This window comes from Carassius carassius, chromosome 28, assembly GCF_963082965.1.
Source record: "Carassius carassius chromosome 28, fCarCar2.1, whole genome shotgun sequence".
In the NCBI taxonomy this organism is placed as follows: domain Eukaryota; kingdom Metazoa; phylum Chordata; class Actinopteri; order Cypriniformes; family Cyprinidae; genus Carassius; species Carassius carassius.
This window is the reverse complement of record NC_081782.1, coordinates 5,658,340-5,675,084: the sequence shown is the minus strand read 5'-3', so window position 1 is coordinate 5,675,084 and position 16,745 is coordinate 5,658,340. Positions and strand designations below refer to the sequence as shown.

Genomic DNA, 16,745 nt, shown 5'->3' with positions numbered 1-16,745 from the left:
GAAAAAGGAACAGATGAATAATCCATGTAGAGTTTGAAAGCAAAGTAAAACATACAGAAATTTGAGTCAGTTCTTATTGGTTCCATTCACCTTGCTGATACAGAGTTTGACTTGCGTGGTTCTTCCAATCCACTAGGGCGGTCAAGGTCTAAAAAGTCAGATTTTGATTTCTTGGTGGCGATACGGTCAGATAAAGAGGACACTCTTTTCATTCTAACCTGTTTTGGTCGAGGTGCTGCTTCTGGTGTTGCTGGTGGGGAAGCCTTTATCTTGGATTCAACAAGGAGTCCTTCCGGTAAAACTATTGAACTTGTTGTCTGAGTTCGCCCAACAACGGTACTGTTACGAGGTGATGAGGTAATTAGCGAAACAGTCTTGTTGGGATCATAGTATCCAGCCATAGCTTGGTTAATGATAGCTTGGGCACTTTCAGCTTGATTTGACGTATCTGAGGAGGTTGTTGTTTGACTCGTAGACTGTTTGCTAGAGGGGCTGTGTGTGCCTGCAGACTTTGTCCTTCTAGGTGTGGAAGACTCCTTATTTCGTGGTTTTTTCACTATATCTCCACAAACTTTGGCATTCCGACGTGACTTCTTAATATCTGCTGGTAATGAAACAGCTCCATTAGTACTAGTGGTAAGTAACTGGGTAATAGTGTTGGAGGTCTGTACCAGTGGAGTTACAATTTGGGGGACTTGGGTCGGAATGGTGACACCTGCAACTGGGGTCAAGTTCCCAGCTGCTGCAAGTGTTGTGGACAAGGCATTGCTTTGCAGGAGGCTGGCGATTTGAGTAACACAGTTATATGAAGGGGAATTTGGAGTCGGCAGTTGGAAAGTGTTGCTTTCTGGGTTTTTGACAAATATTTGACCAAGACGATTAACAAGTAAAACATGTGGTGTAGGATCCACATTAGGTCCACCAACCTCCTTTACCGTAAGAATAGCATGACCTGGTAATGCTTGAGTAACCAACTGTTGTTGAGGTTCAATTGCTGATCTGGGGGTTGAAAAATTTATGAAAATTGTTCGACCCAGGGCAGTTTCTCTTTGCATAGGTGTGGTGTTGTACCCATTGATGACACCTGGAGCAGAGGCTGGGTGAATGGCAGAAGGCATTGCTTGGCACTGAGCTGATGGTTGTGAAGTTACAGAGGAGGAAATCATGCCAACAATTGTAGAGCTGATGGGCTGCGGGTAAGTGGGATGCAATGGGACAGACACTGTACCCGAAACTGGCCCATAAGTCCCAAGAGGTACACCAGTGGCTGATGGCACAGAGAGCGTTGACTTTGTGGGAACACGTGGCCTTGCCCCTCCAGGAACTGAAGGGGCGGGATGCCTTGGTTCAACAGGTGGGTGTAATTTGGTTCTGAAACTCTCCACGGGTGGCAAGACTGTCTTACCTTCAGGAGTTTGGACAGGGTACAAGGAAATATTTGCAGATGGTGCCTGATCTGGGAATGTTGCAAAAGAAACTTGTGCAGAGGAATCAGAAGGTGTAGATTTGGTTACCACAGTGGAAGGAACAGGATTTTGTTGCTGTGGAATCTGAATTCCATTAACTTCCATTAAGTCAAGAGAGTCTTCTTGCAAGTGGTTTTGGTAAACTGTAGAGGCATCCATTGACGACACAAAGTGGCCACTACTAGGATCCAAGTACAATTCTTTGGAGTCTTGTGGTTCATTTGGAGAATCTTGGACTGGGACCAACTCTGTGAAATGTGCACTGGGTGAAAGAGAATCACATCTCTCAAGAATTAAGGGTTCAATCATTAAATGAGGGCTTTGGTAATCATTACCATATGTAGAAAATGCAGTGTTTGAAGGCTTTTGTACTACAAAATTTGCCAATGGGTCTTGGCTTGACTGCAATGTTTTGATAACACCAAAACAATCTTGATCAGCAACAGTCTCCAAGTTGGGCACAGGTTCTAACCGAATTGAAGAAAAATCAGAAACAGGACTTGGAAATGCCAAACAAAGACCATTGCTAGCTGTCTGTTCATGAGGCACAGTGTTGAACGATTTGTGTGTATTTTGGGCTTGTTTTGACAATTTCCCACCCTGGTTTTCATTATTAGCCACACTTGTATCACTATCTATCCCATCATCCACACCATCAAGTTGTGAAATCTGCCTTAAAGATGGAGATGTAGATGTCTGAGAGGCATCCCTTTGAGCCTTGCAAGTAACCACTGTGCGAGTGAAGTTGAAGTAGTTTTCCATGTCCTCATCAGAAGAACTATTACCCCAGTCTTCCTGACAAGGATTAACAGTACAAGACAATCTCTGGGTAGACATTTTGGACTTCTCTTCATCTGGCTCCCAGAAGTCTTCCTGGTTGTCTTCACCTTCAACTACAATTTGGGCACTGCAGTTCATCGCTACACCTTCATTAAGCTCAGTTTCTTCAATTTCAAGCTCAGTTCTCAGCTCAGGTGCCACAGGCAGGTCTGCCTCTAAGTGGATGGATGTAAAAGGGAAATCCCTGTGACTGCCTAGATGATTACCTTTTTGTGTACCCAAAGGGTCTCCTACTGACAAGGCACCATTTTCTCCTGGATGCTCCTGTGGTGATGCTATAAAATGGTGTGGAATTTTAACAGAGTCTATCTGATTAAAATCAAAAGGTCTTGGTCTTATGGAGAGGTGGGTGGGAGTGGTGAGAGATCGGTTGGTGCACGGGGTGCTGCCAATGCCACCTTGCCTTGTGGACTGTGAAAACAGTCCTGAGGTAGAATGAGTCATCAATATCCCAGAACCCCGGACAAAGGAAGCACTTCGACTGACAGGACGAGCTGATGAAGAGGTCAGCTGGTTTTCAGTAGCACCAACGGGGAAACCTGGGGAGGTAGACTGGGAGGATTTAGGGTGGTGGGAACCACCTGCTCTAGAAGCAACTGGGCCTGCAGGGGATCCAAGAGTAGGGGAGGCCATGTGACTGCGAGTACCGCTATTCTGTGTGTGTGGGCTATGCCGTCGTGGCCTTCGAGTGTCTTCCAAATCACTAATAGTCAGGATGTGGTGAGGTTTGGATGGGGCAGCTCCTGGGTAAAAAAAAAAGAAAAAGAAGAAAAAAAAAAAACAATGATCAAAATGCTTCATATGAACTTTGTGAAGACCATACATAAAACTTCACCCTAACTGATATTAACTACCTGGAGAGGGCAGTGGTCTGGATAGTCCTCCAGCAGGTCTTCTGTTCTGGGGGTATGAAGGGATTTTGGAGCGGGCACCAAGGTCCGGTTTGGCAAAGACAGATACCGAAGTGGAATTAGTTTCAGTGGAAGGATTTGTTGAAGAAAAATCCACTCCCAGGGCTTCAGTTTCTAATGAAAATATATATTGGAATTAATAATATATAAAAAAAATGCCATAAGTACAAGCCATGTACAAAACATCACTTCGCAAGTAGTAATATTACATATTACTCACCTGACAAGGGGCATGGGCTATGGGCAATTGTGCAATTTTCTGCCTGATCGGGCGACTCTTCCACTGGTTTTTCCTGAACAGGTGAACGAACCTCCTTAACACAAAATGTGTATTTGCACCGACGAAGAGGGTTTACAGTACTCCAATACCAGCGAGAGCATCTGAACAGCAGAAGAAATAAAAACTGTATTGATGTACAAGCGAGTTGCAATACTAGACATCTAGCATGTACATTTCGTCAGGAGCAAACTCCAACATTTTTTTATAAATAAAATAAAGCTACTTACTCATAACCCACAGGAAAAAGATTTCCATTACAGACAGATAATTCACTCAGCTTTCCCAGATTTTTTACCAGCAAAGAACCTACCCAGTGAAAAATTATGTTTAAAACACTAATACATTTTTATTTATTTTTTTACAACAAAACATAATATTATATTTATATGCATCAAACTGTACTATTTATATATCTTTCAAAAATAAAAACACCAACCTATCATTAGATTGACTGACTCCGGCTCCAATCCAGTCAAAAACTTTCTGCGAAGACTTATCCCTTCAAAATCCACATAAACCCTCCGAAGTACTTCAAACCCTTGACCAGTGATCATCTGGCAAATTACAGAAAAAAAGTTCACTCTCAAACCATTCATACAAAGCTAACATTAAGTCTCTATTTGGCAGATTTTTTTATTAACTATATCAAACCACAACTCAAACACCTATGACTAAATAAAATACTATTAAACTGAAAGCTCACTTTTCCACTTATAAGGTCACGATGCTTGTAGCAGAAGACTCTTTTATCATCCTGGAAGACACAGTTGCGAAAGCGAGCGCACATGAAGTGGTAGTTGCTCTGGCATGAAGTAAGGCAGCAACCTACCGTTGCCCCAGTTCGGTTACACCGTTCACAGCGCTACGGAAGGAAAGTCCGAAAATTAGCAAAGCCAAACATTATATTGTTTTTACCTGATGCAAATAAACTGTTCATGTTTAAATAATAGATTTTTAAATTTCTAACTATCTGAATAAACATTAACAATCTATTAAGCATCATGTTTGTTAATGTTATTAACTCAAAGCAGTATAAAGTGCCACCAATGGCTCAGTTGAACCAGAATTATATGAGATTAATGACATACCATCAGACGGCCTCGTGCAACAGCACTGTGAACATGCAGAAGTGAGCCATTATCCTCCTCGAACACCTCTGCAGACCACATGGTGCAGTTTACATGAGCCCATTCATTTTGCCCTAGATAGAGCAACCTCCCTGCATCCTGGGAAGAGAAATGTACATATCAAAAGACTGTAATATCAGTTTTGGTGACAATAATAATATCTTTCTCATATCAGAGTTAAATCTTGAATGCTGTAATTTAATGACAAAGCATCTGAAAATATAACTTTTTAAGCACACTTACAAAAAATTACTGCAAAGTACTGGTATAAAGTAATGGTAATTCCATAATATTGATAGTTATAATCATTACTACATTCTACATACACCACTGTGTTTACATAGTACTGCTAAAAATAAGGCAACTTTCTCATTGTATACATATTAAAAACATGGTATTACCATGGCACCATTCCTAAAATCCACGATAAGGCCTTGTAGTAAAAAGCTATAATAAAGGTACAATATACTAGTGAATTTACGGTATTAAAAGTACTTACGCTGGCTTTTGCATCACCATATTTTTGGCACAGAACGCACTGTCTCTCGTCATCTTTTGACCAACCTGTGTCCAAGTCAGATTTAACTGGTCGACTCTTCTTCCCTGGGAGATCGAAACAAAATGCCAAGTTAGAATGATTTGTACGGTTTTCCATATGTTCACAAACAATGGTTATTGTCATACATGTCATTCTATTCTTGCGTGTTTATTTACCTTTCAGATTCATTCTTAACGCCCTCATGTCCATAAAGTGTCCTTTAGGGTTATTGGCTAAAGGTGTGGACAGATCCTCTTCTTCTCCCATTTTAACATCCATGTGTCTTCCAGTCATCTGTGGGGCGCTGTCCAAAGCCTTACTACAGACATCTCTCTCACGCCATTGCGCATAAACATGTTCATAATTTGGCGGCATCACAGCATGTGAAAGCATTCCACTGCAGGAATGGAGACGTGTCATTACCAAAAGATACAACAACGTTTCTGCTCATAATGTATGTTAACTTCAACTGCAAAGAATTTAATGGTGCTTACGCTGGCAGGTGTTTAGAGCGTGGATCCCATATTTTAGGGTCCTGACTGTTAAACCAACCATAAACTTCTTCTAAGACCTAATAAAAGATTTAGAACAAATTTTATCTTACAAAAACACATTACAATAACATTCCACATTACAAGAGCATTCCTAGGATTTTAGGGGCTCTGATTTCTCTGATTTCCATGATGCCTGAAAACGCAGATGGAATATCAGAATCCACTCATAAAAACAAAATTTACCATATAATGTGGAATGTCACGGAATTTGGATGAATAAATCAAAAGTAGGTCAGTACACTTAAATCAAAACATAATATGGACTAGTTTCTGTAAATATTAAGCCGCAAAAATACCATTTAAATAGTAATATATACTCAATATAGGAGTACATGAACACACTATCGTCATATCATATAAACACAGAAACTTAAAGGTCTTCGTAGTAACCTGTAAAAATCATATTTAACAAAGAAACTGTGAAAATATATTACTGTAATGACAGTATTAATAATAACTAATAATGATTATTATTAAATATATATTTTTTCAATTATGATTTTTTTTAGGAATATTTACCAAAATTTATTTAGCAGAAAAGTGTAAATGCACAACCCAGTATTTGTCAAAAATAAATAAATAAAATAAAATAATAAATAAATATTTTTTTAACAGAATCTTTTAAATAGAGATCCTTTTGATTATTGCAATAAATGGAATCCAGGAAAAAAAAAAACAGTACCATATTTTCAGGACTATAAGTCGCATTTTTTTTCATAGTTTGGCTGGTCCTGCGACTTATAGTCTGGTGCAACTTATTTATCAAAATTTATTTGACATGAACCAAGAGAAATGAACCAAGAGAAAACATTACCGTCTACAGCCTGTAGACAGTAATGTTTTCTCTTGGTTCTTGGTTCTAAATAAATGCGACTTATAGTCCAGTGCGACTTATATGTGTTTTTTTCCTCGTCATGACGTATTTTTGGACTGATGCGACCTATACTTAGGTGCGACTTATAGTCCGAAAAATACGGTATTTGGTAAATATGTAAATATATGTACACACATGTATAGATTGACACACCAAAACATAAGATTAAGTGGTGGAAGAGCGCGTTGCAAACTTTTTTGTTAAACTTTTAATAAATTGGTGTCAAATTTTCATAATTTTAATTAATTTAGACATGTTTTTGATTAATAAAAATGTAATTTAACCATTAAAACAGTCTAGAAAACTTAAAACAGGAAAAAACATACAGAAAAATCCTAACGGAAGTTTAAAAAATTATTGTATTTTTAAGCAGTGCATCAATTGTATAATTTTCACAGAATGACGTAAGCTACGCTGACTGGCTAGGAAAACATACAACTTTGGTTAATAACAAAAAATATAAAAATTCATACACAATCTGACCTTTAGGTAATACGAGCGGGCGAGGGCAGTCGGTCTTTGGTCCTCCGGTAGAGTTTCCTCATCCTCCAAGTGATCGCGAATTACTTTCACCACATCCTCATGAAAGGATTTCTGCTTGACAAAGCCACAAACTAAATCAACATTTCAAACAACAGTTTGATTATAATAATATCAAGTTTACATTTGAGATTGGCTAGCTAAGTTAAGTGACAACAGAGATGCTAGTGATTAGTTTGAAAGTATTTTAGTTGCTTATCTCAAAAATGACATAAATAACATCTAAAAGTAATTACTCATAATTACAAATAACACCCAAGTTAATCATGGTGCAACTGCACAGCCAAATTGAACCATGGAATGTGGACCAATTATTAAGGTCATATTCAACTTTACAATACTGTTTGAGTATAACTGGAGCTCTTCAAATAGTTTTTGAGTCTCAGAAAGCAAAATGCTTAAAGACTTTACCCTTATGTTGAGCTCAGATCTTAGACAAGCATAGACACAGAGTCTGTATACAGACAAAAGTATAGATACTGACCAAGGATGTGTACAGGCCTTCATCAAACTTCTTTCCAATAGCACGGAAGTCGCAGACAGGCAATTCTTCAATCCCAGCATTCGGGGAACCCATTGTAGTGCACTACAAAAGATGACAAATCTCAGAGAAATGTAACCAAGCAATGTGCCTTTTGATATGTTTGCCGTTCATTTACTATAAATAAAATTTTGTACACAAATGTTTAAACAGCTATTCTCATTAAGCAATATTCAAACAGAAAACAACAATTTACAAACATGTCGTCTTGATTGGGCTTTGTAGGGCAAGACTGGTAAGATAAAGTACAAGAGCACAAACCACAGAGATCCTGCACATTCTGACTAATGATTTCTCCCAGTCGAAACTGTTTGTAAATGTTTGTGTGAAATTACATCATTCAAACTGATTCATTCATTGGCAACAGACAGTATAAGAGAAGTCAAAAGCTTGATTTGGATAGTAATTGTTTCTAATAGGGACGTATTTTCTAAATTTATAGGGGACAATCTGTGATTTCATTGCTGTCCGAATCAAGAATGTCAGTGTTTTTTTTTTGTTTTTTGTTTTTTAAATTCCAGGTAGTAAAAAAAAAAAAACAGCCAATTTATCATGATTGTGTGGTAATTTAATTGCCATCCAAATCCACATTATATGAGTTTACAAGAAGAAAGTTCACTGTTTAAATCTTTTTGACCACTGCATTGGAAACTGCTGCACTTTGCTGTAACTTGCATATTTTTTACTGAAATGCAGAAAAATTATTTCCAAGAACTATATTTCATAACTGCTTCACCACAGCGAGTGGTAGATGTTAAAAACAACGAAGAAAGAAAAGCACATTAACATTTTAAATGATTATGGATGCATAATATTATCGGACCAATATCGGAAACTGCCGATAATGTATTTAAATTTAAATATCGGCAACAGCCCGATATGAAAAATTAGGCCGATGTGTCTTGCCGTTAAGAGGAATACATTAACTCGAGTGTGTTTCTGATTAAATAAAGCAGTAGTTGATGCCATAAAAGCATGTGTATATTTTGATTTAAAGGTCAGAAGCTATAGCTTAAATAAAAAACTTTATAAAAATAAATAAATCACAAACATGACACTTATTTTAGAAATTTTATATACAATGATTTATTCATTAATGTGTAATATGCTATTTTGTTTTTTATTAAAATGCCTGGGAATAAAGATATGTTTTCAACTTCATTTTAAAAATTGTAATAGAAAGTGCAAGACGGATGTCCAGTGCCTTGCAGCAGCATGGTGTACCATCTGTAAGCATGCAATGGATGACTGAGGAAATTATAATGAAATAATACAGGACACTTAACTTGAGTTCAGACCCTGAGGTGTTAAAGTGACAGAAGCTGCTAATAAAGCTACTGTCGCCATTTGTGTCAATAATGTTAATCAAACATCAGAAAGTAATTTACTGCCCTTGACTGAATCACTTTTGTAAAATAAATAAGAATGAAAGTTGAATTTATAGTGGAAACTTTGTATTGTATATTTGATTACTTTATACAATATAATATTATTCAGTGCTTTAAGTTTTTCAAGTAGCTATTTTCTTCATTGTATATTGTAAAGGAATTGGCAACTGTTATTGTGAATGATTCAAGATTATATTTATGTAAAACAACTTCAGCAGTATTTTAGAAAAATGCGGGGGGGGTTTCACTCTCTATAGTTGGTGACCTAAAGTGGTGAGGCGCCCTGCAGTAACTCATAGTCCCGGGAGCTATTAATGCGGCCCTACGTGCATGTTGTGACGTCAAACTCCCCTCATGGGGATTTTGATCAACAAAGCTGTGTGACAACAAACTCCCTTCACGGAAATTGAAAACTCTTGTGTTTACAAATGTCACAAATGACAAAGATCACTTTTAGGATCATGCAAATGCTGAACAAGGAAAGGCTCATGCTAGTCACAATGAACATTCTAAAAATGTTAACTATAATAACTGCTTTTTGAACAATCAACAGCAATAGAGTGCTGCAGCTTTAAAACTACAGTATACTAAGTTTAAGAGAGGGTTTAAAGGTGAAAAGTCTGATGGTAATTGTTTCTCATGGGATGTTAGCTATTTTCGACAATTACAGTGATTAATCTGTGATTCTAGAGCATGTGAAGTACACAGCCCAGACTCTTGACAGCATCTTAAAGGGATAGTTCACCCAGACATGGAAGTATTCTCGTAGCTTTATAACATTATAGTTGAACCGCTGATGTCACATGGATTATTTTAACGCTCTCCTTGCTACGTTTCTAAGCCTTGATCGTGGAAGGATCCCTGTCTATGGGAGGGTCAGAGAGCTCTAGGATTTCATAAAAATATCTTGTGTTATGAAGATGAACAAAGGTGAGTAATTAATGACAGAATGTTAATTTTTGGATGGACTTCCTTTTAACGCTTTCTGAACAAACAATTGGCTGCTGCAACTTCAAAAGTACAGCAAACTAGGTTTAAGAGGGATCGGATGCCCACCTTCTTGCAGGTGACCAAGTGCTCAGTGAAGGTGGAGCTCAGCAGGCAAGACAGCACCCTATCTAAACCAGTCCTTAGCTCCTGGTCAAGCAGTTCCCTCCATCCTACTCCATTAACGTCCTCTCCATCGGGCAGCTCTTGTAAGCACGGCTGACACGAGTACACCACGCTCTCAGGCAGACTTGACAAGATTTCATATAAGTCATCTAGGAGAAAACACACAAATTAAATAAAATTAAAAGCCTGTAATGGTTAAAAATTCAAATTATTTCTCAATTACTTCTGCATTATATTGACAAAGAGTCATCATGCTACTGTCTGACTATCCATTATGTATGGCATGAAAAAAATTGTGCAATTGGTGAGAAGGTTTCAGTGTCTTGTGTGTATTGGGAAATAAGAGTCTTGCAAAAATGTTATGCCTGTAAACAGTATTGTTTTTATTTTTATAACTACTAAAACGATGGAAGAAAAAACTCATTATTTAAGTCTCGGTGAATACAATGGAATGCTTTCATATTACAGGCAAAAAAAAACAAAAAAAAGGTTGACAAAACCAATGGTATCTGCAGCTTTCTTATTTGGGAATTTGTTTCAAAGTGTCATTGAAATGAAAGCCAAAAAGAGCATTATAAAAGTATTTTTGTATTTGATGGATAAAATAAGATAAAAAGACCTAAATAAATAAATAAAATCCATCTGCCCGTAACATCCTGCCACTCACCTGTCAGACCTTCACATTTAGCATGGACCCAGTGGTAACACGTTGAGCACTGCATCATCTGGCTATCATAGTCATTATCTTCATAACACTTGAAGCACATGGTGCAGTAGTTACCTACACACATACACACAAAGTTGTTAACTGACTGTGGAGGCATGTTTGGCTGAAATGGCGTTTTCATAGAAAGGGTATTAATGGAAAGGTCAGTGTAAGTAAAATAAAAGGAACATAAAATGACCACTGTAATTAAAAGTTGTAAAGTTTCATGGGATCGTGGCAACAGAGAGTATCTAAAGCATTTCATATTCTATTTCAACCTTAACCCACTTACAACTCTCACAACGTCATTCCTTTTTTAAAACATCATGTGTGACAAAATTGTTATAAATGTATATCATATGCATGTATCTGCCACAGAAACACACACATTACAGAAATTCTGACATATTAAAATTTTGTATTAGCATTTAAATGACAGAAGAAATATAAGTTATGCATGAAATGAAAAATTTCATCCCTGTTGAAACAGCTGTAGAGCCTAGGCAAATGCAAACTAAAGTAGTTTTCTTATGCCAAAAAGGAAATAAGAAAAAAACATGAATCAAAGCAGTCCTGAGCTAGATCAAGCTTTGATCTTTGCAAATCACCTGTTTGAAAAAAAATTTTTTTCCCACTAATACAAATATTTTATCACTAGCTAACTCCACACTGGAAAGCTGCTTTATAAAAGAAAATCAAGTTGCAATTCTAACTGAAATCGACACTTGACTCTGGTTTTTCATATTTAATACTCTAAAGCTGCTTGATTTAAGGCCATCTATTGCATAAAGTAGTATATAAATAAATGTGACATGACTGGACTTTACTGCAGAGATCGTGCAAACATCCACATCGCTGTAATGAGATTCATTTTTAACTGCTGCATTCACACCACTGTCAGTTTTTATAGTGTTTATTTCATTAAGAGGAAAGCGCAGCATATATTTATATATTTATCCAAACACCGCTCAGCAGTTTCAATTTCGTTCAGCTGTGTTTGCTCTAGTCTCAGCCTCAGACATCATTCCCACGGACCATTGGCTAAATGTCTGATGCATATGGGACGCAAAAGTGGAACACTTCAGGAGTGTTGAAGTTGTAATCGGATTAGTTGAATTATACAGGATTTCCGCGAGACGTGTGTGTCGCGTTCTTTTTAACGTTGGAAAATGGAAACAAAGATAACGGGGCGCTAAACCCGCTCACGAAAGAAGTACAAGTACCGCAAAGTACTGTTTTTTCCAGACTATAAGTTGCACTTTTTTTCATAGTTTGGCTGGACCTGCGACTTATTGTCAGGTGCGATTCATTAATCAAAATTAATTTGACATTAACCAAGAGAAATGAACCAAGAGAAAACATTACCGTCTACAGACGCGAGTATAGGCTGTCTAGAGCCGCTCTATGTTTTCAGGGAGAGGATACAGAGAGTGCCCTCTCGCGGCTGTAAATGGTAATGTTTTCTCTTGGTTCTAAATAAATGCGATTATTTATTTATAAATAATATATATTTATAAACGACTTATATATGTTTTTTATCCTCGTCATGACACATTTTTGCACTGATGCGACTTCTAGTCCGAAAAATACGGTATGTGAAATAAGTTCGCGGCATACAATCTTTTGAAATATGTCAGAGTTTTACACTGTTATCTGTTATTATGGCGACATTTCCACACCGCGAAACAAGACGTTGAACAAAACAAACTGTGATTGGTTGTTTGACATGTCGGTCAAGCGGCTTCATTGGTGGGCCTTAGCCAATGAAAGCTGCCATACATTTCCAGACCTTTCAGACCAAGCCACGCCCACCTAGCGCAACGGCACTGTGAGCAGCAGCAATCCACCTGTCACTCAAGTGGCTACGCCCTTAATTATGCAGAACTTTAAGTCTTAATATGATTTAAATTCACCCCCCTCACAGTTGTCATAAAGGACAAAATTAGCTTTATAGACCAAAATAATTTTTTGCACCAGGCTGTAAACGTTTTTTTTCTGCTGTAAAGTTAGGCATTTTAACATGGGGAGTCTATGGGACTGACTCCCTTTTGCAGCCAGCCTCAAGGGGCCAGTCGATGAATTAAAGTTTTAGTCACTTCCTTATTGGCTTCACGAGAGAGAGCGGGAGGTTGCCGCTTGGAGATTACATTTGCTCTGTCTTCTTCTCTTTCATTGTGTCCAGGAGACCTGAATTACAGTCTTGCACTTGCAGTCTTGCACAGTCTTACAGCGCCACACTGGTCAAACCACATTGTTGTTGACATTGTCGATAATATCAACTAATTGTTGCAGCCGTATTGATGTCTGCGTTTCCATCGCTTTCTAAAATACCATGAAGAACAGGCAAATAGTCTGGTGATGCAGTTCTTCACATCGTTCTAAATACCAAGTATATGAGCAAATGTCTAGATAGGACGTTGCAAGTCTGGTAATTCTGCAATCAGCAGCATACTTTATAACGTCAAATAGGCACTGTCTTTATAAATAAACGCAGATGAGTTTTAAACGACTACATTCTTTCCTGGAATTTTTTTGGTGGTTGAAATACAATACAATGAAATACAATGATGCGTGAACTCAACCAATCAGCATGTTCAGCGCCCGAGTCCTGCCCCCGAAAGTTCCAGACCATTGAAAAAATACTACCTTGTGAGCAGGGACTTTCTGAGGGGCATATTTTTACACGGAACTTTATTTAGATCCTGGCTCCTGCAGTGGAAACACACAGAGTACCGGCCCAAAGTCCCTAGTTCAAGGGGAAAGTTCCTGCGGTGGAAAAAGGGCTCAAGTCTCACCTTGATCAAAAAGCCTAGTGCAGTCAGGACACAGCCCCTTGTCATGATTCCACTCGGTGTCCCAGCTCTTTCCTGGGGTCACACCACAACTCTTGCACCGGATGCATGTCATACAGACCTGAAAAAAAAAAGATTTAATTTGTGGCTTAACTGAAGTTACAATAAAAACATGAAATTGCCATTTTGCAGCTTTAATGTCTTCTTTTTGCCTGATCCTAACTGATTTTCTCCTTTTTTTGCACTTTTTTTTGTTTTGTTGCTTTGACATTTTCTAATATATCCTGCCAGACAGCAATGCATACTGAAACTTCTTTGCAGGTCTTGCACTTGCGGAAAGTACCACTGTGGTCAACTTACCCAAGGCTTCTTACGTTTGTTGGGTTTGGGGTAGTTGGGATCCAGACAGGCAGGATGATAACAATTTTGACATCTTTCACACTCCAACAGCGGCTGCACAGAGATAAAAATCACAAAAAAAAAAAAAAACAGTGAGCAGCGCCAAAGCCATACAAAACACCGGTTTCCTTTAAATAATAAAAAATAGTTACCTTAAACCAACAGTGATGACAAAAAAAAAAATATACACCCTACAGTTCAAAAGTATAAAGTCAGTAAGATATTTTCCCAATAGAAATAAATACTGTTACTCAGCAAAAACACATTAAACTGGCCAAATGTGACAGTAAAGACATCTATTATGTTACAAAAGATTTCCTTTTCAAATAAATTCTGTTCTTTCCAACTTTATATTTGACAAACAGAAAAGTAGCTTAGGCGTCACAGTAGAATTACATTTTTTTTTTTTTCAAAAGAAAACTGTAATAGCGTTTAACAATATAAGATTGCACTGTATTTTTGAATGCAGCTTTAGTAAGCATAACAGATTTAAAAATAAAAATAAAACTTTTGAATGGAAGTTTGTCACAAAATGTTCATAATTTTGCTCTACACTCCTAAAGAACTTCAGACAATCCCAGGTTCTTATTGTTAACAATGTATGTAGATTAGGACTAGGCGTCATTTAGAAGCCATGCAATCTACCTTGGATTCTTTATTCTTGTTTCCACAAACTCGGCAGAACTTGCAGCGACGACAGCACCAGTTCTCCTTGTTCTCCTCCAGAGGGCGCTCTGAAGGGTCCAAGCAGAAGCGATGGAAAGGCTCACAGCAGACTCGACAATACAGCATCTGCAAAAACACATGGTTGGCTGTCGTGAGAAAAAAAATAACCCAGTTTTCTATTTGACAAAAAATAACAGTGAAACTCCCCATTGTTATTATAAACGAAAAATCTGAATTTATTTTATTAACATTTAGTGGACCAAGATGTTTTGGATTAAGATTAGTCAGGACATACCTCATGTTGGCCTTTACTGGCACACAGCAGGCACACATATTGGGGCATGAGGGGTAGTACAGAAGTGAGGATGCTCAAACCTCCTGTCGCCCACACGCTCTGAACACTACAGTCCTCCTGTGGAGGGAGACAGAGAGGAGGAAGGAACATTTGAGCTGCATGCTTTCACCTCCCGATATAGAGGACCACAAATAACTCTGTTTCAATTCAAATAGAGGATCTGAAAGCTATGTAAGATTTAATGCACAACACAAACATAAATCTAAACACTGACATCAGTGAGCTTCTATGTCTGCAAGCATTTTCTTTTAAGAGAAACACTCGATGTAAATCACTCATAAATCTGAACACACAAAACAAACTACATTCAAAATCAAATTTGATCCTGGAATGTAAACATGTTATGATTTTTATCTTAAACTGATCAAAAGTGACAGCAAAGACATTTATAATGTTACAAAATATTTAGATATTTGTTTTTCTATTCATCAGAGGAAAAAAAAATTTTATTCACAATTTTCAACGATTTTATATATATATATATATTTGTTGAGCATCAAATTAGCATATTAGAATGATCTCTGAAGGATCATGTGACCCTGTAGACTGGAGTATTGATGCTGAAATTTCAGCTTTGCATCACAGGAATAAATTGCATTTGAAATATTAAAATAGAAAACAGTGATAAATCATTATTTCACAGTATTTTTACTCTATTATTGATCGAAAAAATGGTAATGGTTCAACCTTGGTAAGAATAAGAGACTTCTTTCAAAAACATTACAAAAATCTTAATGTATCGACCAGTATTTCTTTAACAGAATCAGGTGCTGCCATCATGTGGCGAACCACTGCAGGGCTGAACATCAGAGTAGATTACAAATAAAATATTAGCCAGTCCATCAACATTGAAGAGCCACTTGACTTTCATGCTCAGTTTTGTAAAAGAATATAGACATTTACTTTAAAATCAACACGGATCTTGTGTGTGGGCTCTGCGGGCTCCTGTTCTCTTTCTGCAAAACCATTGGCGAGGGCTGCAAGGACGCTGGGCGGGGTCTGTTCCTGAGGGCTCTACACACAAAAGAACCATGAAAGATGCTTTCGCTGCTTCAATTACATTTTGGCTGAATGAGGACAGTTTTGAGTGAGTCAACAGATATCAACAATCACAATACCTTCTCAACTTTCCGTTTAATGGGTGGAACCTTGTGGAAGCTAGATCTGCGATGTCGCACTCCCTCATCAAAGGCATCGCCAACAAAGTCGTCAAATGACAGAAAATCTGTGGCGCATTTAATACAAACAGATCGTGACTTTGAAAGGAATGATTCATGTAAATTACTTGCAAAACAAACAAGTTTCTGGCTCAGTGGTAGAACATTGCGTTAGCAGTGCAAAAGGTTGTGGGTTCGATTCCCAGGGAACACGTTAGTTCAAAAAATGTTTGCCTGAATGCACTGTAATCCCTTTGGATAAAAGCATCTGCTAAATGCATAAATGTAAATGTAAAAAACATAACTCGTTTTTAAAGAAAAAAACGTTATACATTTCCAAAATCACAATCACTGTGGTATTGTAGCTTGTTTCCACCACAAAAGAAAAAATATATACTACAAAAAGTAATTTTGACTTATTAATCTCACAATTAATTAATGCCACAATTGTAATGCTCAAACATTAACTCATAATTGTGAGATATAAACTACAAGTCC

At 37.6% G+C, this 16,745-nt stretch overlaps 1 protein-coding gene across 1 annotated transcript in view; it reads right to left on the bottom strand.

Moving 5' to 3' along the window:
• Positions 1-16,745, bottom strand: part of kmt2bb (lysine (K)-specific methyltransferase 2Bb) — a 43,872-nt gene that overhangs the window by 16,441 nt on the left and 10,686 nt on the right. The window contains exons 10-29 of the mRNA XM_059513984.1: positions 16,209-16,315; positions 15,994-16,104; positions 15,031-15,147; positions 14,715-14,861; positions 14,031-14,123; positions 13,674-13,791; positions 10,840-10,953; positions 10,116-10,321; positions 7,615-7,716; positions 7,074-7,184; positions 5,657-5,733; positions 5,339-5,559; positions 5,124-5,227; positions 4,586-4,723; positions 4,201-4,359; positions 3,934-4,051; positions 3,725-3,803; positions 3,438-3,598; positions 3,161-3,331; positions 91-3,049 (exon numbers count right to left, since the gene is read on the bottom strand). Coding sequence (XP_059369967.1) covers positions 91-3,049; positions 3,161-3,331; positions 3,438-3,598; positions 3,725-3,803; positions 3,934-4,051; positions 4,201-4,359; positions 4,586-4,723; positions 5,124-5,227; positions 5,339-5,559; positions 5,657-5,733; positions 7,074-7,184; positions 7,615-7,716; positions 10,116-10,321; positions 10,840-10,953; positions 13,674-13,791; positions 14,031-14,123; positions 14,715-14,861; positions 15,031-15,147; positions 15,994-16,104; positions 16,209-16,315 — 5,413 coding nt within the window. The remainder of the gene's footprint in view (positions 1-90; positions 3,050-3,160; positions 3,332-3,437; positions 3,599-3,724; positions 3,804-3,933; positions 4,052-4,200; positions 4,360-4,585; positions 4,724-5,123; positions 5,228-5,338; positions 5,560-5,656; positions 5,734-7,073; positions 7,185-7,614; positions 7,717-10,115; positions 10,322-10,839; positions 10,954-13,673; positions 13,792-14,030; positions 14,124-14,714; positions 14,862-15,030; positions 15,148-15,993; positions 16,105-16,208; positions 16,316-16,745) is intronic.